The sequence below is a fragment of the Abramis brama genome (assembly GCF_963993115.1).
Source record: "Abramis brama genome assembly, chromosome: 2".
Taxonomy (NCBI): domain Eukaryota; kingdom Metazoa; phylum Chordata; class Actinopteri; order Cypriniformes; family Leuciscidae; genus Abramis; species Abramis brama.
The window spans coordinates 24,194,445-24,221,102 of NC_139964.1; the positions used below are offsets into that span (position 1 = coordinate 24,194,445).

The 26,658-nt window shown below is 38.8% G+C and overlaps 1 protein-coding gene and 1 pseudogene across 2 annotated transcripts in view; one reads left to right on the forward strand and one right to left on the reverse strand.

Annotated features, from left to right (window-relative positions):
* LOC311077980 (putative adhesion G protein-coupled receptor E4P) overlaps positions 1 to 26,658 on the reverse strand; it is a 340,053-nt pseudogene that overhangs the window by 260,100 nt on the left and 53,295 nt on the right. The window lies entirely within an intron of this gene.
* On the forward strand, positions 3,270 to 26,538 carry LOC311069609 (putative adhesion G protein-coupled receptor E4P; the record flags this gene model as incomplete). Its single annotated transcript, XM_084092879.1, is given in 12 exon segments — positions 3,270 to 3,305; positions 5,859 to 6,066; positions 6,733 to 6,861; positions 20,105 to 20,286; positions 20,396 to 20,569; positions 20,572 to 20,781; positions 20,859 to 21,091; positions 21,285 to 21,351; positions 21,428 to 21,519; positions 21,596 to 21,758; positions 26,319 to 26,370; positions 26,459 to 26,538. Coding segments are annotated over 12 exon segments (1,626 nt in total).

The following is a 26,658-nucleotide window of genomic DNA, read 5'->3' on the forward strand; positions in this document are numbered from 1 at the left end:
GTTAACAGTGAGTGTTGGTTTCAGACATTATTTTATTAAAGTGCATTTGTCAGTGCCGCACTCATACTGACTCTTATTCTGCCTGACAGAAAGAAAAGCTCGTAGCTTACTGAAGGCGGAGCTTTTGACCAATCAGATGAAAGGGGCGTTTCAGCACCGCCCACATGTGCAAATGAAATATTGAACCCATAAACCGATTTGTAAACCACAAACGAAAAATGAAAAATCGAGCCAAAATCTCATTTTTTGTTTTTTAAACTAAACTAAAAAACGAATAAACGAGCTGGTTTTCATTTCTCGTTATTCCATTCCAAACAGGAAATGAAATGAACAAAAAGTACACGGACCCTAGAGCCTTATTGGAGCCGTATTTGTAGTTTTCTTCATCATCTTCAGGAAAGTTTAAAATAATTCAACTAGATAAAAGCCTGACTTGGCATTTTTATGCTTAAGGATTGGTCAGGCAAATTGGCCAACATTTCTCATACTGTGCTGGTAAATATATTTACATTTTTATTTATTTGCATTTGTAAATTTGTCTGAATGTTTGGTGTGTGTGTGTTTGTGTCTCTAGATATATAAGAGTGTGTGAAATGTGCATTTGCAGAACATAGCATTCTTTTATAACATGAAATGAATGTCTGCACACAAGCTACTGTATATTAAGTTATTTACTTATTATTTTTATTTGTTATTTTATTTTTTGACTGAGAGGAGATGGATTTAGATTGTATGCCCATATATGAAAAAATAAATAAATAATTCCACAGGCAACGTCTCTTCATTCCCATATTTATGGTTGCACCATCATTTTATTTTTGATAATTATTATTTTTTATTTAATTCTTGCTGCAGCTAATCTATTAATTTTGTTTAGCACAGTGATTTACTACTGATAGTTTTATGTGCTGGTAACATGAGTTCTGCTCCTAATGGAGAAACATCATAACAGTTTAAAGTGAGACACTGACTTCCACTCGATCTAAGATCTAAAAAATCAAAAAAAATTCTCGATCTAGACTAAGATCAAAATCAAGATTATTTTCTAAAGTTTTGTCTGATGCAGATGTATTTTATTATTGTCTTCATGCTGATTTCTGTCATTGCAGATATAAATATAACGCTGGAGGAAGGATGCACCGTAAGTTGAGTTTCTGAAATTGAAGTTTTATATTTTAACAATATAAGTGCATGTTCTAAAAGGGTCGTCTCTATTCTCTTAATGAGTAATGGGTGTGTTTTGGGCGTAACGTGCAACAAACCAATTAGAGTCTAATCTCCCATTCCCTTTAAAGTTAGTTGCGCTCGCGTCATGGCGGATTCACTATTTACATGACGAAATTTGGAAGCGGAAAGACTGAACGCTTCTCCAGAGAGGAAACGGATCTGCTCGTGCGCGAGGTTAAAGCGCAAGAACACCATCTACGGGACAAGTCGGATTCCACGTTATCTTTATGTACACAATATTAATCTTTTTTTATTTTTTAATATTTGGCATGTTTGTGTGCTGCTGCGTGTCCCTGTGTGTGTAATAAGCAGAGTGTATGCGCGTTGTAGACTTGCCTATAGGCTCATATAGTTCATATTAGTATTAGTGTACTAACGCTAGGGCTGGGCGATATATCGCATCACATTGTTATGCGCATCTCCTCAGTAAAGTCGGTTCCTTGATTAGTAGTAAATCACCTTCACCTGCTTTCAGATGGAGCGGCATTTACTACAAAGAGCCGTAGTTAACTGACAAACTACGCCCAGCCCTAACTAACGCGCTCTTTAAATAATAAAAAATAAATAAATACTGCGCTATTGACTTTAGACCAGGTTTCAGTTGGTCAATGGCGCGTCTATTTCAGTTCCTCAAAATAGAAACGCACCATCAATGTGCCTGAACACACCTCGTTTTCAGACCAGAAGCCCATGGCCACACAAATGGGCACAAATGCATTTGCTATTTAAACAACGTGGCGCAGGACGTGAAAATGAAAACTGCGTCGGGCTGAAACTAGCAAAACACACTTGCGTAGCGCCTGGCGCTGCATTGCACTGGGTGTGTGATAGAGCATTAGAGTTGAACTAACAATGCAATGTTTCCATCAATGTATTGTAGCCTATGCAATTTTGGGGATATTGCATACGATTATGTGATTAGATAACTGGACTGATCAATCTCATCACACACCATCTAAAATTTAGTTTTGGTCATTCTGAAATGCCTGTCATCAGAATGATTTGGTTTGATTATCTCCCAGAACTGTCACACACATTAGGGATCTGAACAAAAGATAACATGACAGTGTTACCCAGTCAACTATTTGATTTGTGTTGTGTGTCTGTACTAACATCACTGAACCTTCACAGTGACCTTCAGTGCAGTAACAATACAAGTTCTCTGTATATATTGAAAAACATGATCAAAATCAACAGCCTACTGCTTTCACAATTGTGATTTCAGAGTCAGAACTGTTTCCAAAATCTTCTTGAGAAGATCGAGAACATCACATCACAAGTGCTCTCTGTGACTGTAAGTCTTCAAGAGAAAAATAATCAAATAATCAAACATTTGTCAGTTATATACTGTACACTGTTAACCCTTGCTGTAAAAAAAGGCCAAATTCTGACAATATCATACCATTTTCCATTAAAACAGTAATATACCGTAGAAAATAAAAGTAGCCTACAGGAATATACTGTAAATTAACAGTGCTCAGAGGCTGTTTTCCCAATCACACCCTATACCCTCATTCACTATTCCCTACATTAGTTCACTAATATAGTCCCCTTGACAGAGTGAATGAAAATAAGTGAGTGAATTGAGAGACTGATGCAGGCCCGGCTGCAGGATGAAATTACTGAGGGGGCATGTGAAATTGTTAAGGGGGCTTAACTTTATACCATCAATGAACAATACACACTGATAACTTGCTTAGTAAAAAAGATAAGCCAGCGTCATCAATATTCTAACTGACTCCCCATAGTGTGTTTTTTCAAGGCGACTGTTATTTTAGAACGTTACCCCTTAATGTTTCCATGGCAACGTGTCATATTTGTCACGTGACACACCGCAGCCACAATAACACTGTTGACAGCATAGACATGACAGATGTATCGCTTTTATTTCCTTTTACCTTTTTATTCAAAATATTCACAAACTTGCTTACCATGTCATCAACTATCTGATCTCAAAATATCTCTTCTCAAAAATGTGTATGTGAGTGTGTTTGGTCATTTAAAAACCTTTATAAATAATCTTGATCTAATCTAATCTTGAGATGGCTGTTTCTTTGCGCCGCAGTTCAGAGAATCCTGTGAGTCATTAGTTTCTCCCGAAATACATGAAACTTTATAGTTACTTCCACTGTGTTTGTCTGATATGAATAACCCACGTCGGCAAATTATATTTGAATAGATTGTTATTGCTGCTTCCACAGACATCAGTGTGTATTTTACAAACTCCAAATGTATTGTTTTACTAGTGCTTATGCGTATTTAAATGTCTGAAACCTAAAACAAACATTGTGAGGTTGAAAACACCGCATAATTGTGATATATGACAGTCCGTCTCTGGCTCAGCGCCAAACAACGCGCGAAAGCACAGTTTGAATCTGGCAGTTATGTCGTCACTGAACATTCTAAATCCCATATGTGGGACCGTCACCTACTCTCAGGGGCACTGAAATAAAAATCCCATATATGGGACTGGACCGCTCAAAAGGTTAAACATTTCATTTGTAACCATGAATACAAAAATGAAACTGAGGGGGCACAAATCAGATCTGAGGGGGCAATGCCCCCTTTTGCCCCCTCGTGGCGCCGGGCCTGGACTGATGAACACCTGATAAGCAGAATCACTGAAGGACAGAAAAAAGAAAAACACAAGAACTACAACTGACTTCCAGCAACACTGAGTGTGAAACCAGTTTACAAACCAGTTTAACATTATTTCTTTCATACAAAAGTTATTGTTGAGAATTAACAGATATTTAGTTGTTGATGTTTTATTGACAATAATAAAGTTATTATCACCATGATGGAGATCAGTATTTGTTTTAGTTGGGCTCTTGAACCTTTGACTTTACTATATAGGTTATTTCTCTGACTGCTTAACTATGAGTTTCTAAAACTCATTTTGTTATGGCAAGAAAAAGTCAAGAGAAAGATGATAAGTGGTTTATGACTGTTGTGATGATTACATAATCATCCTGGACATGTCTGATTCTCTGATCTTAACCAGTGTAAAAGCTTTGTATTTATGGGTATTTCATATTAATCATATCTGTTAATCTATAATGTGAAATACAGCAATGTTTCTGTTATTAGTTATTCTGAAGAATATTGAAACAATATAGTGGTTTAAACATTTTGACCTCCTGCTTATCTTAGACACACACAGGCATCAACAATCAGCACATGAATCTCAACAATGGTGACAATAAAAAGTTTAATGTCGCAATGCATGCTGGGTTCCAGATTAGTATAAAACTCCCAGCATGCACTCCTGCATGAATAAATGAATAAAAATAAATTATTGCCACCATTGATGAGAGACATATGCAGATGTTTGATATCTCTGTGTTTCTACAAGATGTTGTAGCTCTGTTTCTTTTTTAGGCAGTGCATTATGTGTTAAAAATAAATATCATAACTTATTACTGTAGTTTCACAGTGGTGGTAATATAACACTTTTGATACAGGATTAAATACTGAAAGAAATTTAGTGCATGATCAGGCTATACAATGATTTAAAAAAAAAAAAATTATAATCAACCTAACCACAATCATTCACAAACCATGTGTGTGCACAAGTGCAAAAACACAGTTCAATCAACCAGTGAAAAACTAATGTTGTAAAGTCAAGGGTCAGGAGCCCAACCAAAGCAAACACTGATCTCTAAAATGGTAACTTCAAACCAAACATTTTCAATTAAACATCTCAATAACAACTTCTGTAGATGAATGACAGAAATAAAGTCATACTGTTAATAATAAGTGTAATAATGTGTAATGGCTGGAAGTCAGTTGTAGTTCTTGTGTTTCTCTATTTTCTGTTCTAGTGTTCCTCTTTCCTTCAGTGATTCTGCTTGTTAACAGCAGGTGTTCATCACTAATGCTCAACAATAACTTATTTCACTTATTTACTTATTATTCAACATATTCACTTAATTATCTCACTGCAACACTGCGTCAATGTTACTTTTACTCTTTGTAGTGTGGATTTCCCTGTGGGGTTGAAAGGGTTAACAGTGTAAGATAAAAAGTCACACCCACAAAATGTATTTTAACAGTAATAAACTGTAAGTTATAAAATAGGTATATACTGGCAACACTGTTGCCAGTAGTTTACTGTAAACATTGTTTTTTTGTGTCACCATTGTGCAGAAGAGTAGAGCCTGTGCTTCAGTCCAGGAGAAGATCTGCAAACATTGATGATTTGCTGCATGTTGCTTTATTTAACTGTGTAGTTGCTGGTCCAGTGGAAATATTTTATGTGCAATAGTTTTTTAGTGGTCTCAAATGAAAGAAGTTCACAGTAATACTTTGCTCACATTATTTCTGCACTATAAATTTTAGTTAATACATTTAAATGACAGTTGGTCAATTTAAGGCAGTCGGTTTCTGCAAGTGAAATTAGTTAACTTGAGAATGAATTTAGTGCATTTTTACAGTAACATACTGTAGATTACAGTAAAGAACTGTACAATTAACAGTATATTACTGGCAACAGTGTTGCCAGTATTTTACTGTAAAAAAAACCCTGCTAAGGTCTAACAGTGTAGATAATAGATGATTGACAAAACAGTGTTGTCTTATTTGCTCTGTTGACATTTACTCTGACACTGTTTATCTGATCAATAAATTAGACTGTGACCAACATTTTGACTGTGGCCTTCAACGCTTCAGGGAAGATTTTAGAGTCATCTTCATCTTCATCATCATCATCATCAGTCAGCCCAGCTGAACTAGCCTCCTATGGGAACCGTATCTTAAAAACCATTGAGAAACTCATCTCTACATTGGTGAAGCCGACAGACACGAGTGACAATGCCAGTTTTACTCTTGCTGTTGTAGGTGAGTGGAGAAACTGTTATTATTGATGATAAAACTGAGATTATATATGATGTCAGGGAGTTTATATAGTCTAGAGAGCAGCGGGGGATCACGTGTGTCAGACGGTGAGGATGATAAATGCAGCTACAGTAACTATAATTGTGAAGAATTACAAATGTTTTAGACAGTGTTTTCTGCTCTTTTTGTGTCTTTTGTTGTTGATGTCAAAGGTCAGTATTTTGGTTCGAAGTCATTCATCATTTGGTAGAATCTCATCACATTAGACAGATTCCAGATGGACAGGTTGTGTCTTGAAAAACACTCATCCTGAAAAAAACATGAAAAATGTTTGATTTTAAGGACATTTTGGACATTTGGATTTGGAAGCTAAACCAGTTGGGAACTGAAGCACTTGTACAGTACTTGACTATACAGTGTACTGTAAGATCTAACATTCAAACTCAAGATGGCCTTACAGTTAATAGTGATTAATTTAATCTGCTAACTGAATAAATGTAAATATAAGTAAACCTGAAGGGTTCATCAGAGATGAAAACCCAACAATAGTGAATATTAATTTTATTTGTTTGTCTTTTGTGCAAATTCAATGGAATTGGACTTTCATAAAAATATAATAATTGTAAATAAATTTATATAGCACATAACTGCTTGTTTGTTTTTCATCAGAGGTTGAAGTCTTCATGGTTGGACCACAGGTCACCTTAGATAAAATCCCTCGACTTGACACGACAAATTCTTCTGTGGACATCGATCTCATTGGGATCGCCAATAACAACAAGAACAACAATGAAACAAGTATGTGAGATGTTTCTGTAGGTTTGAAACATTTTAAAAAGAGTTATCATCCCATTCCCACATTTTGACGTCCCAATTCCGCTGCATAATTTACTGATTGTTATAATATTGCTGGATCTCATGCTGACACAGTGTTTGTGATGTGAATATATTAATGGAACAACACAATTGTTATATACAAAAGACATCAGTGAATCAGTCTATTTCAGGGATGGGCAAGAGAGTCTGCAGAGTTTAGCTCCAACCCTGATAAACTCTCCTGTCTGTAGCTTTCTAGTAATCCTGAAGACATTGATTAGGCAAGGCAAGGCAAGGCAAGGCAAGTTTATTTATATAGCACATTTCATACACAGTGGCAATTCAAAGTGCTTTACATAGAAGAAATTAAAATAATAAAAAGAAATAAGAATAATTAAAACAGTTTAGAAAAATAAAAAATAAAATACAGTACAGTACAAACAGTCGGACGAACATTGGCACAGTGCTCATTCATTAAATGCATAGTTAAACAGATGTGTTTTGAGTCTGGATTTGAATGTGACTACTGTAGGAGCACATCTGATCTCCTCTGGAAGCTGGTTCCAGCTGCGGCTGGCATAATAGCTAAAAGCGGACTCGCCATGCTTAGAGTGAACCCTTGGTATTTCTAGCTGATATGATCCTAATGATCTGAGTGATCTGTTGGGTTTATATTCAGTGAGCATATCTGCAATGTATTGAGGTCCTAGGCCATTAAATGATTTATATACCAGTAATAATACTTTAAAATCAATCCTAAATTTAACTGGGAGCCAGTGTAAAGACCTGAGGACTGGTGTGATATGTTCATATTTTCTGGTTCTGCTCAGAATCCTGGCAGCAGCGTTCTGTATGAGCTGCAACTGTCTTATGGTTTTTTTGGGAAGGGCAGTGAGGAGTCCATTACAATAATCCACCCTGCTGGTGATGAAAGCATGAACAAGTTTCTCTAAGTCTTGTCTGGAAACAAAGCATCTAATTCTTGCAATATTTTTTAGATGATAGTATGCTGATTTAGTTATTGCTTTGACATGACTACTGAAACTAAGGTCTGACTCTAGTGTCACACCAAGATTCCTGACTTGATGTTTAGTTGTTTGACCCCTAGAGTGAAGGTATGCGTTCACCTTGAAAACTTCATCTTTGTTTCCAAACGCAATGACTTCAGTTTTGTCTTTGTTTAACTGAAGAAAGTTTTGACACATCCAACTGTTGACTTCATCGATGCATTGGCACAGGGAGTCAATGGGGCTGTAATCGTTAGGCGATAGGGCTAAGTAGAGCTGTGTATCGTCTGCATAGCTGTGGTAAGCAATTTGGTTCTTTCTCATTATTTGGCTCATTGGGAGCATATACAGGTTGAACAGGAGTGGCGCAAGAATTGAGCCTTGAGGGACTCCGCATGTCATGGATGTCCACTCAGACTTATGATCTCCTATACTCACATAATAACCTCTCCCATCTAAGTATGACCTGAACCATTTTAGGACTATCCCAGAAAGCCCCACCCAGTTTTCCAGCCTGTCAATAAGTATGTTATGATCGACAGTGTCAAATGCAGCACTGAGGTCGAGTAGTACCAGCACTGATAATTTGCCTGAATCAGTATTTAAGCGAATATCGTTTATTATCTTTATGAGCGCTGTCTCTGTGCTGTGGTGCGGTCGGAAACCAGACTGAAAATTGTCAAAGTATCCATTCGAGCTTAAGAATTTGTTCAGCTGATTGAAGACAACTTTTTCAATGATCTTGCCTATGAAAGGAAGATTTGAGATCGGCCTATAGTTGCTTAATATGGTCTTATCCAGATTGTTCTTTTTCAGGAGGGGCTTGACAACTGCAGTTTTCAGGGAGTTTGGAAAACTCCCAGAGAGAAGTGAGGCATTTACCACTTCTAGAAGATCTGCTTCTAAACTGTTTAACACACTTTTGAAAAATGATGTGGGAAGTGTGTCAAGAGCGCAGGTTGATGTTTTAAGGTGCTGTACGGTTTCTTCCAAAATTTTGCCATCAATTTCTTTGAAGTCAGACATAGTAACTACTTTCTCAGGTGGTTTGATCTGTCTAACCCCAGGGCAACTCAAGGATGTGCTGATCACCTTTCTGATATTATTGATTTTCTCAGAGAAGAAAGAGGCAAACTCACTGCACTTGCTGTCTGAGAGCATTTCACTGGGAATCTGGCTTGGGGGGTTTGTCAGTCTCTCTACAGTAGCAAAGAGAGTGCGTGTGTTGTTTAAATTACTGTTTATAATATTGCCTTTGCCTTTGCCTAGTTCCATATTGAAAGCATGGATGCAGTCTTTGTAGATGTTATAATGGACTACAAGTTTTGTCTTCCGCCACATGCGCTCTACTTTTCTGCATTGTCTTTTCATATTTTGCACTGCTGTTGAGTTTCTCCAAGGTGCTTTTTGTCTGCCACTCTTCTTCCTGACTTTAACAGGAGCAATATCATCAATTACAGTTTTAACTTTTGAGTTAAAGGAATCAAGGAGAAAATCAACAGAGTCTGCAGATATGCTTGGTGTTAAGGATATAGCCTTCATAAATAGTACACTAGTGTTCTCATTTAAGCATCTCTTCTTGACAGACACAGATCTAGCTTCAGTGGCAGGAGAGATCAATATATCAAAGAAAATACAGAAATGATCAGACAGTGCTACATCCTTAATATCAATCGATGAAATGTTTAGACCCTTACTGATGAGTAAATCTAGAGTGTGTCCACGATTGTGTGTGGGTCCATGTACATGCTGAGTCAGATCAAAAGTTTTTAAAACAGTATTGATTTCTTTTGCCATATTGTTTTCTGCATTATCTATGTGGATGTTAAAATCTCCAGCAATGGCAAAACAGTCAAACTCTGAGGTAATTGTTGATAACAGTTCTGTAAAGTCCTCAGCAAAGGCTGGAGAGTATTTTGGAGGCCTGTAAATAATGATAAGTAAAATGCGTGGAGCACCTTTTAACACAATACCCAGATATTCAAAAGACAAGTAATTCCCAAATGATATTTGCTTACATTGATAGATATCTTTAAAAAGAGCAGCTAGACCCCCACCTCTCTTAACAGCTCTGCAGACACTCATAAAAGTAAAGTTAGGAGGGGCTGCTTCATTGAGGATTGTTGCACTGCAGCTGTCTTCTAGCCAGGTTTCATTCAGAAGCATAAAATCCAGATTGTTTGTGGTTAAGTCGTTGACTAGAAGTGATTTATTTTTAAGTGAGCGGATGTTAAGGAGTGCTAACTTAACAGACTTACTTTTCCCCACAGCAATATTAGTTTGACGTGTAAGAGGCACCAGATTAGTTAGGTTTGCTGTACGGCTATTGAAGGCCTTAGACTTTCTATCTTGTAATAGAACAGCAATAGAGAAAGATACAGGCACACTGGGTTCCCGTTTGTTCTGTAAACATTTGAGAAAGTTACTGTTATCAAAACGGGGACCCGACACATATCACTGAGAGCTGGTATCAGTTGTTTTTGGTTCACCTCGAGCAGATGGAGGAGGGTGTGGGCCCTGGCGTTGTGGCAGAGGCCGAAGAGCTCTCACAGGAGGAGGGGGAGGGCGAGCTGGGCCCGCAGGCTTGGGTGGTAATGGTGCCTGTCTTTTTTTGGTTGGTATCTGGGGGCTCGCAGCAAAAGAGTGGGATAGTCTGGTTCCAGCATGCACTAGTTCTTCCATTTTCTGTGAGAAGCACAGAAGTGGCGATGCTGATGCTGGAGAGAGGGAGAAAGTGTCTGGTGAAAGGGCCTGTTGCTCTGGTGTTATCGGAGGTTGTGATATGCTGTCCTGGCTTCCCTGGCTGTTTTCCAGGAAGTCGTCCTTGGGTGCTGAATCTTCAAGCAGTTCTGATATGTCTGTCTGTGGTGAGCTCTGTTGGCAGAGCTCAGCTGAGATTGTGTCCGTGAGCAGAGGTTGTTGTGGCGGAGTGGTGTTATCATGTCCATTTTGCTGTTGAAGTGAAGTCCCGTGGTCATTCATACTGTGTCCAGATGTGTGTGTGCCGTTCAGATTGAGTGGATTGGCACACACTGCAGAAGGATGATTGAGGGAGAAGTAGATATTGTCCTTTAACACTCTTGAACCAAGTTTGTTTGGGTGATGGCCATCCCGATGAAAAAGTTGTCTCTGACTCCAGAAAAGATTGAAATTGTCAATGAAGTTTACTCCTTTTATATTGCAGGTTTTTTGCAGCCATGTATTTAGCCCAAGCAACCGTGAAAACCTGTTTGTTCCTCTTGCTGGGAGTGGTCCACTGATGAATGTTTGAACTTTCAGTCTTTTAAGTGTTTCAAAAAGTTCATTGAAATCCTTCTTAAGGAGTTCTGACTGCTCTTTATGAATATCATTCTTCCCCACATGAATGATGAGTCGATTTGCAGTCTTATGTTTCATCAGAATGTTCTGAAGTTCCCTGTTTATATCAGAAGTTGTTGCTTGTGGAAGGCAGCATGTAGTTGTATCCCTGCTGCTAATGTTTCTGATTATGGAGTCCCCCACTATCAGAGTCCTGGGCTCGGCTGTGCTCTGAGCTGAGTGCCGCTGTCTGCTCGACCTTGAGCGCCAGTTAGCATCAGTGTTAGCTACTGGCCCATTCAGTCTGTGTTCGATCACATTCATCACATTTGGGGATTCCTCATTTACATTCATTAGCACTTCAAATCTGTTCTCAAGATGTATAGGCGGTGGTAGGAGACCAGTGTTTGCAATCCTTGTCAGAGCTGTATCTGGGGTAGAGGATGCTACTGCGGCAATATGTGATGCTCGTGACAATCTGATGTCTCGAGTGCCTTTGAGTCTCGCTCCCTGTTTGTGCCATCGATTAGTAAGTCGATCGGCTTGTTTCTCTACCTGTCGAGGAGCACTAGTTTCATGGGACTCACCGGCTATATGCTGAGGGTGTCCATGACGAAGCTCTGTTGTGTGCTCCGTCTGGTTTGGTGGTCCCGTAAGTAACTTTGTTTCAAGAACTGCAATCCTTTGTAAAAGTCTGTGGCAGTTGGTGCAGCAAGTAGATTTCAGAAGAGGCATTTTCTCTTATCCTTGTAGGCAGTTGTGTTTTCCTTTCCCGGAATGTAAGCTGGTCGGGTAAAAGAATTCTCAGTTTTTGTAGTAATCCAAACTTTGTCGTCTGAGCACTGTGCTGATTTGCTGAAGTTAAAATTAGGTGATAAAAGGAAATAAAATAAAGGAAATAAAATATAAAAAAAATAGGAGATAAAATGTAAAAGCGACAGAGCAAAGCGCGGAGCAGTAAGCAAGAGCGTCCGAACAGTAGCTGAGCTGAGCAGGATGGTTCAGGTTAGCTGGTTCAGGTGTGTTTGATTAGGGTCCCAGATAGACAGCAACCATCAAAATAATGTTAATGTGTAAATGTTAATTGTACTGAATCAACATCTCTTTCAAATCTCCAGCAATTAATGTTTTTTTTTTTTTAATTTTCATCCATAAATCAATGGTAATGGCGTTGAGTCAATGTTACAATGTGATGTTGGTTCAACATCATGCTTGTACTCTCAGAAAATGAAACACAGCAATTACAACTGACTTAAAGCCACACAGCCTGAAATCAACTGCAAATAAAAAAAGACAATACATCTCTCAAGATCTCAGCAGAAGTTTTTTTTTTTGTTTTGTTTTTTTTATGTTTTAAAAGATTTTAGGATGAAATCTTTAAAAAAAAAATCATGAATTGTTGGAGCAAAAGTGATGTTGAGTCAAAAATTTACACATTAACATCGATTTAACATTGTTTTGATGGTTGCTGTCTATCTGGGACCCTAATCAAACACACCTGAACCAGCTAATCAATGTCTTCAGGATTACTAGAAAGCTACAAGCAGGAGAGTTTATCAGGGTTGGAGCTAAACTCTGCAGAGCTGTGGCCCTCCAGGACCGAGTTTGCCCATCCCTGGTCTATTTCATGATGATTATAAAACCATCAACAGGTAACCATCATCACCTGATATCATTTCACTTTAGCTTTCTTTGCTGTTGCAAATGTGTTTAACAAACACACTATCACAGCCAATAAAAAAGACAAATAATGAAATACATTCGAGTTAAACCTCTGTTAATTCTCAATACAAACTTTTGTAGACGTCTGACAGAAATAAAGTCAGTCTGGTTAGTAATAAGTGAAGCTGGTAATGCTGTTTGTGGAGTTGTTTAATCCTCCTCTGCTGAGATCTTCACAGATTTAATGTTTTTTATCTTCAGTTGATTTCATCTAAGACTGTGGCTGAAGTCAGTTGTAGTTCTTGTGTTTCTGCTCGTCTCTTTTTTCTGTTCTCTTCTTTCTTTCAGTGATTCTTTTTGTTAACAGGCTGAGATGACTTCATATTTAATATACACAGGTTTTGTGGCTCAGATAAGGTCCAGTTCTGGTTTATTTCTTTGCTCTTGGCTGAGATGTGGCATTGCTATGGCCTGCTTGTGGCCCAGATCTGGCAAACAGGAGTGGCCCACCCAAGTGCCGTAATTCCACGCTGCATGTGGGCCAGATCATCTTTCCACGTGTGCCAGATGTGGGCCGGATCTGGGCCGACACAATGTTGCTATGTGGGAGGTCTTGAGACAGAGAAAACTTTCCATGCTTCCATCACAGATCTGTAGAAGGGAGTCAAATCTGTGAGAGTTGATTCATTCAGGTTCAATAGAAAGAGATGTTTGTCAAGTCCCATGTTGCCTGCTTTCCTCAAGAGTGCAACTGCAGTGTTGGACCAAGCAATGTCACCATAATACAGCAGTCTCTGAGCAGCTTGCAGATGAAAGGCCATGAGTCTTGATCTAATGTCCACAAGACCTTGCCCCCCTTCTTGCACTGGCAAAAAAAGTACAGCTGATCGGACCCAATGCTGTCCTGACCAAAAAAAATTCACCAGCATCCTTTGAACGTCTTGAACTAGTCCAACGGGAGGCTGTAACACAATAAATTTATGCCACAGCGCAGAAGCGACCAAGTTATTGGCAACTAGAACTCTCCCCCTATAATAGGATAGCTTGGGTAGCAACCAGTTCCATTTAGACAATCGGGTGCACACTCTCTCCACAATTTTTCTTCTGAAACTCTTCTGATCCCAAAAACACACCAAGTAATTTCAGCCCTTTTTTATTCCAGTTTAAACTACCTGGTAGTTGTGGGAGATTTTCTAAATTTCTTTGACCTGACCAGAAAGCTTCAGTCTTGTCCCAATTTACTTTAGCTGATGATGCCCCTTCATACAGCTCAAGTGCTCTAGACAAAGCTTTTATATCATTATTATCATTGACAAAGACTGTAACATCATCAGCGTAAGCAGTAATTGTAGTTCTTAAATGTTGAGGCATTGTAGGTATTGATAAACCATTTAGAGTTTTTCTTATATTGGAAAGTAAGGGCTCAAGCAATACTATACAATTGTCCTGATAGAGGGCAACCTTGTCTGATTCCCCTTGAAACCACAATAGGCCGACTTAGGCCACCCCCCACCTTGACCATACAAGAAGCTCCAGTGTACAACAAACGTATCCATTTGATAAAATCCTGACCAAACCCGAATGCAGCAAGTAGATTAAAAAGATAGTTATGATCAACACGATCAAACGCCTTTTCTTGGTCTAAAGCAATCAATCCAACCTCTGCATTAAACATTTTACAGATATCCAAGGTATCCCTCACTAAAAAAAGATTATCCATTATAGATCTTTTCGGAATGCAATGTCTTCATGTCTTCATGTCTTGATGAATTATCAAATGTAAAAACTTCTTAAGCCTATTGGACAGACATTTAGACAAGATTTTATACTCTGTTGTTAATAAAGCAACAGGTCTCCAGTTCTTTAACAGAGTCAAGTCTCCCTTTTTAGGCAATAGGGACAATACAGCACGTTGACATGTAGCAGGTAAATTGCCATCTTTATAACTTTCACAGAAAACTTCATAAAGGTCCATTCCAATATACTCCCAAAAATGTTCATAAAATTCAGAAGTCAACCCATCAATTCCAGGAGAACGTCCGGATTTCAACTGTCCAACAGCAATAGTGAGTTCTTGAAAAGTAATTTGTCTGTCCAAAGCAGTCTTAGAAACAGAGTCTATTTGAGGAAGTTCATGCAAAAGATGCGCTACACAACTAGAGTTACAATGATCAGCTTTGTATAGAGAAGAATAAAAACCAACAGCATGACGACGCATTTCTATAATGTCATTTGTAATCTTCCCATCTGGAAGACGTAAACATGTCATCTGCTTAGACTCTGCCACTGAACGCTCTAAATAAAACAAATAGGCACTTGGGGCATCCATCTCAGTAACTGATGTAAAACGTGACCTCACCAAAGCTGCTTTCACCCTCTCATTCAAATGAAAACTTAGCTTTTTCTTTTTCTGTTGTAAGTTATTGATAAAAGCTGGGTCATTTCTTCTTATCATTTCTGTCTCTATAGACTCTATATCTCTTTCCAGAGCTTGAATTGTTTCTCGTTGAGTAGTCGTACAATATGCAGTGTACTGTTGACAGGATAGTTTTATTTGAGTTTTCCCAACATCCCACCATTGTTTTAAATTTTCAAAATCATTTTTATTCCCCTTCCAATGATTCCAAAAAACCACAAAATGTTCGGAAAATAAAGCATCCTGTAACAGTTTAGCATTAAAATGCCAATAAGAAGATTTTCTTGGAAATTGTACCATGTTTACTGAAATATATACCAGATGGTGATCAGAAAAACCTACAGGAATAATAAAACAATCAATAATCCTGTTATTTAAATTTTTTGAAACATAAATTCTATCTAAACGAGCAGCACTTACTCTATTGTCAGAAATTTTAACCCATGTATATTGTTTATCTACCGGATGCTTGATTCTCCACATATCTAAAAGTTCGGCCTCTTTCACCAATCTTGACAAATATTTGGATGAAAGCATGTGAGGCTCTTCATTATTACGGTCAACATTAAAACATTCTGTACAATTCCAATCCCCACCCATGATGATGTCTCCATCACTAAAATCCTGTTTTAAGACATTAGTTAGCATTCTAAACAACTGAAATCGCTCATTTCCCACATTTTGTGCATAAACATTTATAAAATAAATTGTCATCCCTTCAATAATAGTTTTGACAAGAACCAGCCCACTAAGCAAAATTATGTCCGAAAGACGTCTTTTCAATGTCTTTGTCACAAAAGTCGGACGTTGAAATGACGTCCACTGAGGAGCCAGAATGAAAGTTATGACGTCTTTTTTTGACGTGTTCTGCACGTCCGATATAGACGTTCATCGAACCTTCGTACAAGGTTAAAACTAGTTCAGATGTGGCCATTGTGGACATATTTCAACATCATTTATCGTCTCATTTAGACATAATTACTTTGACTATTGCTGTCAGATGATCTTAGTGAGAATTAACAGAGGTTTAGATGTTGATATTTGTTTAATTTGAAGTGTCACCATTGTGGTGATCAGTGTTTGCTTTAGTTGGGCTCTTGGTCCCCGTTACTTTTACTTTAACTTTTCTTTGACTGCTTTAACGTTGTGTTTGTAAAACACAATTGTTGTGGCAGAGAAAGCCAATAATAAGTAAGATCAGCTGTTTTCAGCTTATTGATGATAATGAAATCATCACAAAACAAGTATCTAATGTTGTCAGATGCTTTGGCATTCTTAACCACCAACCTTGTGGAACTGCAATATTGGTGCCTAAAGCATTAAAATGATCACTTATTTGAAGGTGTATAAAAAGCATGTGCACATGATGTTTTGAGCAAGTGTATCGTGTAATCACACAGACATCAAGATTTTGGATATGAATCACAACAATGGTGACAATCAAAACAAAAAAGCTTGGGAATTAAGGATGAGTTTTGTACTATGAAAGCTACCCATCATGCATTGCAGCATGAAGCTTTTTTTTGTTGTCACCATTGTTGTGAATCATATGCACAATCTTGATGTCTGTGTGTGAGACTGTATGATACATTTGCTCAAAACATCATGTGCACATGCTTTTTATACACCTTCAAATAAGTGATCATTTTAATGCTTTAGGCACCAATAATGCAGTTCCACAAGGTTGGTGGTTATTAATGCCAAATATAAACACAAAACTTTAAACAAAATATTAAAGCCCATTTTGTGATGATTATGACATCATCAACATTGAGCTTATAACACCTCAAACTTTTTCTAGGCTTTCTCTGCCACAACAATTGTGTTACACAAACACACTGTTACAGCAGTCAAAGAAAAGTTAAAGCAAAACGAAAGGGCACCAAGAGCCCAACTAAAGCAAGCACTGATCACCACAATGGTGACACTTCAAATTAAACAAATATCAACATCTAAACCTCTGTTAATTCTCATTAAGATCATCTGACAGCAATAGTCAAAGTAATTATGTCTAAATGAGACCATAAATGATGTTGAAATATGTCCACAATGGCCACATCTGAACTAGTTTTAACCTTGTACGAAGGTTCGATGAACGTCTATATCGGACGTGCAGAACACGTCAAAAAAAGATGTCATAACAACTTTCATTCTGGCTCCTCAGTGGACGTCTTTTCAACGTCCGATTTTTGTAACAAAGACATTGAAAAGACATCTTTCGGACATCATTTTGCTTAGTGGGAGGCGACCTTTTACAACTTCCTCTGTTTTTTCAATGCTAACTTTTATATCTGGAGAAAAAAGAAGAGCAATTCCAGCGCTCAGATTTGTACCATGACTAAGTACATGTTGACCTTTCCACCACATTCCCCACTCTACTTCGTTATCTATATCACTATGTGTTTTTTGCAGTAAAATGACATGTAACTTTTTATTTTTCATGATTTCAGACACCAAACCTCGTTTATGACTATCCCTCCCTCCATTAATATTTAATGAACCCACCCTCAAAAGATCCATGTATAAGTTTAGGGAGGAGAGAAAAAAAACAACAGCAGAAGAAACCAGAAGAAATAAAGAGAAGAACACCGCGTGATGCATGGCTAATCGTTTACAAAAAAGCTTTTAGCCTCTTCTTTTTATCCACCATTCTACATTTTCTAATAACTGTAACATGTTTTTTTTAAACGAAAATGTTTCTTTTCACTCAGCTGATCAAGATTTACAGTCTTTTGAAGAACCGCCACTGACCTCTCAAATTTTCCAACATCAGGAAAAAATTCTTTAATGTTGACTTGTTTTCCAAATGTCTCATCAAGAAACCCATTAATTTCATCTAATGTATACAAAGAGGGATCTTTAATGGACATATCTTGAGAATCGCCCTCAAGTCCACATACAGACCCTCCTTGGGAGTCACATTCGTAATCAAGAACAGAAACATTTTCGTCAGATGCATCGTCATCTACTGCACTACTATCATTACTCAAACACAACTCTCTCTTTCTTATATAGCCGACCCAACAGACTCATACCTGCTTGGCCCTGCAATTTCCACACCATCATCTTGCTGCTCATCAGCATTGATATTTTGAACACTATTTGCAGTATTTTCATTTTGCTGACCTTCATGCACATTAGTATTAGTCACAGCCTTATCATGTACTTCAATAGCGGACGGCGCCGCACCAGAAACGCTCACCTCTGCTGGACCTGCGTGTTCCTCTTGAGCAGCGCGCTCCTGCTCCACCGCATCTCCCTCTCCTGAGACAGTAGGCCTTTGCCTATCCTCTGGTGCGCGCTCTCTGTGAGGGCATGCAAACTTTTTATGCCCTAAATCGCCGCAATCAAAGCACCTTAAGCTACCAGTGCTTGCGTACACCATATACGTTTTGCCTTCGTATCGTACTCGGAATGAAACATCCATTGTGTTTTCGGGGGAGTCTAAAAACATAAACATCTGTCTTCTAAAAGATGTAACATGTTTCAAAGACAGGTGTTTACAGCCTAACGTGATTGTTTTAAAACCACTGGCAAATTTGCCAAAACGTACTAATTCCCGTTCCAACGCTTCATCCGGAATGAAAGGTGGAAGATTCGATACCGTAATTTTAACTGTCGGAGCGTATAACGGAGTAACCTGAACAAAGTTTTCATTTATAACGAGACCATTCTCTATTAAACGATTAACAAAAATTTATAACTATAATTATATTCTCGTGTCCTACTTCCCCTCCAGCCGAAATAAGCACGTCTTCCACTGTGACGCCATCCTCGGGCACACACCTAAAGCCATTGTGCAAGGACAAAGACGGCATCTCCTCATGAGACACCATCTCTCCCCGCGCAATACCCGCAAAAACTAAGTCAAAAAACTAATTTTAAACCATGCAGAAAAAAAGAGAAAAAAAAAAAATCCCTGTAATTAAGACTATGTGAGAGAGAGAGAGAGAGAGAGAGAGAGAGAGAGAGAGAGAGAGAGAAAAAATAATGATGATGATGATGATGATGATGATGATGATGATGAGTCCACACCTTTTTTGGGTGAACCAACCAATAAAAATCAGAAAACTTAGAGCGGGAGAGAGTCTCTTTGTCTCCTCTTGACAGCCTAATTTGCATGGTTTATGATGGTGTTAGAATTAGTCATTTCTACTCCAAAGGATGGTAAACATAGTATAATACATTTTATTGTAACCTACTATATATATTTAGCTTAGGCAGACCGAGAGGTTTAATTCGGTACCAAGATGTCAGGAAGATACAACAGTAGAGATACATTCTTATAAGCACTTAGAGTTCAGCTAACACAACTAGAAAGTAATAACTAGGCTAATATTAGGTGGGAAACATACATACATACATACATACATACAGGAATATATACCTTTTGGAATTACTAATATTAAATGCTAAATGCAAAGAATGTTTGTGAATGTTTGTGTATGACTTCTTGCTTGCCATGAGAGGGGAGTTGGGGTGATTACGATCTGTTTGAAGCTCTTGGAGGTGTTTCTGTTTAATTTCTACCATGACACTAACATGTCAATGGAGCAATTCGATCCAGACTCATTGGCGCTAAGCTGGAATGACATGAAATGAGTCAATAGGTTAAAAGCTTTCTGAATATTAGAATGAATAAGTCGTCGTGATTTTGTCCAGACGCTACATGGGACAGATCATCTTTCCACGTGTGCCAGATGTGGGCCGGATCTGGGACGTCAAAATGTTGCTATGTGTGTTACCACTTAGCCACATTTGTTTATTATAATTTTTTTTTTTTTTTTTATTATTGTTGTTATTGTTGTAGTATTGTATGTAAGCTTCTGTTTCTGTCACACAGGATCAGCTGCTGTGGCTTTCATGAGTTATAACACAATGGAGAATCTACTGAAGCCTGACTTCTTCAACACATCAAATGACACGATTAAAACCATGATGTCCACTGTGATCTCAGCTACTCTTCCCAAAACCACCAACACTAAACTCACCAAACCAGTCAACTTCACCCTCAAACACATCAGAGTGAGAGACTGAAATGTGCTTTTGTCCAACCTGAGAACTGATGAACATCTGAAAACATCTAATATTCAGTGTTGTTGTATTTTCTGCATGTTCTTTCTTCTTTTTGCAGGAGTTTGACCCCAACGGTTCTCTGTCCTGTGTGTACTGGAATATCAGCGAGTGGATTGTAGATGGTTGTTCTGTTTTAGAGACCAACAGCAGCTACACTGTGTGTTCCTGTGTTCATCTGTCCACATTCGCTCTCATCATGCAAACCAGCCGTCCATCAGAGGTACGAGAACATTTATAGTGAGCGTTGAAGAACAGCACAGATTTGGCACTCATGTGTTTGGCACTCACCCTGATTTGGCACTCACCCTGTTGACCTTTGCCCTTTGTCAGTGGAGTCCTGGAGTGAATAATGTGGCTCGAATCAACCTCTGCATCAGTCTTCTGTTGGCTCACCTTCTGCTCCTGCTCACACAACATTTCCTGAGCCTCATACGCCCTCATCAGGTGAGAATGATGAAGGAGCCCTACAGCTCAGCACAGTCTCACTGAGAATCATCATAACCGTCTCTCATGATCTCCAGGTGTTGTGTGCCGTGATATCAGGTGTGCTGCACTTCCTCTTTCTCTCCGGCTTTGTGTGGATGTTCATTGAAGCTGTGCTGCTCTTCATCTGTGTGAAGAACCTATCACAGATCAGCTCCAAAAAGAGGGAGGTGCTTAGCAGTGGATTCCTGTGTGTGATTGGATATACGGTTGCTCTGGTTGTGGTGGCCGTGTCTGTCGGGCTGCTTCCTGAAGGATACGGCAGCGAACAGTGAGTTATTGTTGTTGATGTTTTTAGGTTTATTTGATTAGAGGGAAATAAAGCAGCTTGGGGCTTTTGTGCCATTTCTTATCTAATAAAAAATATTTTTTTACACACTGTAAAAGCACATACAAGATTAAAAACACCAGACAGTATTTTTGACACATTCATTCAGTTTTTATTTTATGTTTCCTCTAAACAGCTGCTGGATTAAAATTGATAAAGGTTTTATCTGGAGTTTTCTGGGTCCTGTTTGTGTCATACTAGCAGTAAGCACATTTCTTATTTCTCATGATTTTAAAACAAGAAAACAAGGTGATTATTTATTATTGTTCTACTTTTCAGTTAAACATGATTCTCTTCATCAACATCATCATCAATCTGAACTCAACTCTCAAAAATCTGAACGCTGAAGTTTCACAGATGAAACAAACCAAGTAACAAACATTCAGATTCAAACACTCCATAGAAAAAAAAAAATAGTCAATAAAGACTTTAACTCTTTCTCTGCAGGATTATGACAGTTAAAACACTGGCTCAGTTTGTGATTCTTGGTTGCTCCTGGATTCTGGGTTTCTTCACTAATGGCAGGAAGGAGCTGGAGATCCTCTTCCTGATCTTGAACTCCCAGCAGGGAACCTTCATCTTCCTGGTCTATTGTGTCCTCAATAATGAGGTCAGACATCACTCAATTTACCACCATATTCCATTACTTCTGAAAATGCAAATCTAGTCTCTTTAAACATGTTTTCTTACGTTTATCATAAAGAAATTTCATTGTGGTTCATGAGTTTCAGAGGTTAAATGGATGTCATGAAGTCACTCAGCTCCTCTCGTCTCATTCTTGTCCAGGTCAGACAGCAGTTCAGGAAGTTCTTCAGATGTCTTTGCTGTGTCAAACAACACTGAGGACTACAGCAATCACGATCAGGAAATTAAAAGTGCCATTATTATACGGGTATTTTATATAACAGAGTGAATGTTTTGGGAATTTTAAATTCATAATAAAGTCATAATCTCAACTAGAATGATACACTCTCAGAAAACAAAGTACATAATTGTACCTTTAGGGGTACAATCACTTGTCACTGGGGCTGTACCCTCAAGGGTACAGCTTTTGTACCATTGGCATACATATTTGTACCCTTGTGACAACTTTTATTTCTTTTATTTCAAGGCTACTCAAATATAGTGATAAGTTAAAATATACTTTAATAATTAAGGTATCATTAAAACCTTTAAACAACAACTTTTACACACAAAAAAAAATTTGGCTTAGCAGAGGCTGTCTCTATACCTTAACCTTTCAAATAAACGGTACATATATGTATCTTTTAATGCTTGGGAACATTTATGTACCTTGAGGTCCAATAATAAGCCCTATGTGGTACGTTAGTGTAGATTGTACCTTGGGGGACAGAAATGGACTCCTACTGTACCCCTATTTCTGACAGTCTAGGAAAACATGATATACAAGTGTCTTTTTTTATAGCTGTTAATGTTATTGATTTAAAGCTCTTAAATTTGATTTAGTCTTTTGTAAACACAGGATTGTTTTGGTGGAGGGTGAAAAGATTATTTTTACAGATTACTCAGAATAATTAAGCTGAAATATTTCGAAGTAAATGTTGGCAAAAAAAAAAAAAAAAAAAAAAACTTTCTTGTGTGCATGGTGAAGGGAAATAAATGAATTTACATTCAGAGTTGTAAAGTTATAAATTTGTTAACCTTGCAAAATTATATTTTTGTTTGTGAAGGTCAGAAAGCTGTTTCTTTTTGTAAATATTTTTCCTGCCAACCAAAATTTCTTTATTTCACATCTAAGCATGCTCATAGACGGTGGCGCGACTACAACATTGCCCAACATCAAATGGCAAATGTAATGAAAGCGGAACGAAACTGCGCTACTCGTTATTTTGTGCTTCACGGACCATTTATCAGTTTGGACCAATGCAGCGTGAGCTGATCATAGACAGTAAAAGAAATGGACACAGCAACCCCATTGCATTCAACGGAGAAAAGTGAAGTCCATTAGAAGCACTCACTTCCTGATGGCTGAGCGTACTGCGCAGACTCAAACTGAGCTTGACGACGTAGATGTGACGTGAGCAACCTGTCTGTCTTGAAATATTAAACTAAAACCGGTTAGTCATTGAGTCATTCTTACATTCAGTAACAAAGCAACTAGCTGTATTTATAAATGAATCATTGAATGATTGACTCACAATTCTTTTCAAAGCTGCAGAATTGTTTACGAAACACTGATGTGTGCTGTAGTTCTGCTGTGTCCTTCGTTGGAACTATTATAAGCTCCGCCCCCCCTTAGTTACTGTTGCTAACTCGGACAAACAAACAGAGTTGCTAACTGTCTTACAATGAGCTAACTGTCTTACAATGACAACTGTCAGTGTGAAAACCTTGTCCCAAGATGTTTTTGATAAATTTTGGACACAGAAGGACCACCTCTCGTCGAGGAGCATTGAAGTGGGACTTAAATATGCCATGGAGGGATAAAAGATTATAAAATAAATATGGTGGATAATAAGATTAATTTGGAAGCGAGATCACAAACAAGCGGGAGCAGCCTCATATTGCGGTCGTCACGATCGCAGAAAAACAATATCTAGGATCAACACTGTTCATTTATACCGCAGGGTAAGTTTAAGTTAATTTACTTTTAACCAGTTTAATATGGAGAGGCACTCCCAGTCAACAATTTGATCTCTCAGTGATCTCACCATGAGCTCTCAGGATACTCATGATGTGGTCACAATCTGAGTTCACAGTGAGCTAAAAGTGTAGACTGAGACACACAAAGACTAGACTGGGTAAACCGAGCCTGATCTGCCTGTGATTTGATCTCCGCCCTGCAGCTCAGGCTGGAAACTTGTACATTGTTTTATCCTGCTTCCGTTACAAATTTGCGGGAACCAATGACAAACTGGCTTATCCACCTGGCGCGCTATTGGCGAGTTTAACACAATGACGATAGAGAAGCAAAGTACATCACCCGGATCGTTGGTCTGATTGGTTGAAGGACTATCCAATTGCGTACAGAGTCATTTGAACTAAGCCTGTTGATCAGGCCTCTTGTGCAGGAGAAAATACAGAGCAGACTCCCCAGACTAATGTTAAATCTTAAAAGATTGAGCTTGGTCTGGTGATAGCCAGACTACACAAAGACTAGACACCCAGCATTGAAGCATGAAGCTTTTTAATTAATAACAGCTTGAGCACAAGATGTTCATGAACATATCTGTAATGATGTAACTGTACATTTCACAGTCTTTTCCCCCTAGTTTATACCTTGAAATATAAACACACTCACACATCTGTTCAATTCTACAGATCCACAAACATTCAGACAAAACACAATCCAACAGAGAAAACATCAGACTACATTACCAGCTGAGGTCGTCTCTGGTGTGACTGTTGTATCGGTGCTGATGATGTTAGTAACAACTGAAAAAATGAAAAATGATTAATACCAATGAATCAACAAACTGACCATAAAAAAAGAGCTCATGAACACATAATTACCTGCACAGTATGCAGAATAGTACACAGCCGAACTAACCAGCTCATAGACATAATAATTGCCTGGACAGGCTTTGACTTTAATGGAAAAAGATGTTCAATGGTTCAATTTGACTTGAATTGACTTTATAAACAAATGTTTTGTATTAGTGTGTCATAATTTGCGCATGCAACAAAGAAGATGTGCATGTGTGGATCAGGTGACACAAGTGCATTTATTGAGTCTTTTCTAAGCCAATCTCATTTAATTAATTTGGATTTTGAGACTTTCTTTTCGCTGTTTTTAAGAATTTCACAATCCATACACAAACAACTACAAATGAATAGACCTGGTGCTAATTATTAATGTGTGCACAACAACCCATTTTTTGACAAATTCACAAATGTGCGTCACTACATTTAAATTAATACAATTCAACTTGTGTGTGCACAATCCAGAATCACATGAATGTGCAGCATTTTGTACAAATAAAGACATAGTTGTTAATATAAAACGTCTCGATTATGTATGTAACCCTCGTTCCCTGAAGGAGGAAACGGAGACGTAGTCGATGTGTCGACTGATTGGGATCACGCTAGGGAGCCTGTCATCTTCGAGTATTGTAAAAACGAGCCAATGGACATTGGCGTGCGTGAATCGCATCACACGAATCGCATCACACAAAAGCCTCCAGATCTTCCGCACTTGCGAATATGACAGGGCTTAGGCCAGGAAAGTCACTGCTGTTCCACAGGACCACTGGGAAAGCATATCTTTCGTTGGAAGGTCTACGCTGCGGAAGCCACATCCTGCCCGAAGAAGGTAACATGTGGAGAACACATATGGACTGAGCGGGCAGTACAACATATGGGATGTCACTGAGGTGGCTCCAGCCAATAACAGGGGGGAGACGCAACCGGTCAGTGACGGCAGAGCAGTCTCTGCCAAGGGAAGACGCGCCGCAGGGAGTCAACCCATAGAAGAATACACATATGGGATCACCGTAGGGGTCACAACATATGGACCCCACTTAACACAAGTTACACAAGCATACAAGTGATAGGTCTAGTATCGGACGCTCCACCACGTCCAACACCGACAGGGTGAGAAGGACCTCAACAGGGTTCGGAAGAGGGAACTCAACTGGAGCAAAAAGCGCACTTATCCAGTCCATAGGAGGGGAATGGCGCAGCAAGCCGACACTACAAACTGGGCTAAGCCACCGGCTCGCCCACAACTCTTAATCTGTCAGTGAGGCACTCGTGTCAACACCCAGGAAGCTCACTTTATGGAGGAGCTCACTGCCCAGGTGGGCACAGTGCACCTTGGAATTTGACCAAGATGATGGCCACATTAACTTGTTAGTAGGCCAACCTCTGCATGGAAACTGCCTTCCTTTCAGCTGGTTTCTGCAACAGACAGGAGCTGGAGAGGTCCTGAGACTTTGCATTCTGTCCTAAAACAGAACAAAGAAAAGTCAGGGCTGGGTCTGCCTCCTCCGGGGCAGCGCTTGCATGCTCACCACCTGGCCCTGTTTTAAGGGAGAGGTAGGAACCTTGGGCACAATCCAGGCCAGGGTCATAATTAATGAGAGATAGCCGGCCCGAAACCACGCACTATTCGTTGACCGAAAAATGTGTGCAGGTCATGAGTAAGGTAAAGTAAGCAAGTAGGGGAACTGTTTCTTTAAAAACAGATTTTTAACTCAACTATCTGTAGTACTCAGGGGAGGTCTCAGAGTGCAGTAGCACTGGAGATGGGTCCCAAGAAGGTATAGATTTTATCTTCTTGCACCACTCAGGAACCTGACGATCAAGTCGTACTTCCTATATCTTAACTGAATCCTGATGTGCTTTAAGGGCAACATCATTTTGAGGGTGGAGTGGAACAGCCATACTCCAAACCATCTTCTGCAGGAAGGAAGCACAGAAGTGATTGAACACTCTTGGGGGTCTTCCTGTGAGAAGGACACCAACAACGAACAGGTTCTACTTCAGATCGTAAGCAAGCCTATTTTCTTTAGAGGGAGCTCTTGCAGAAGTAAAAGTATCTAAGCTCT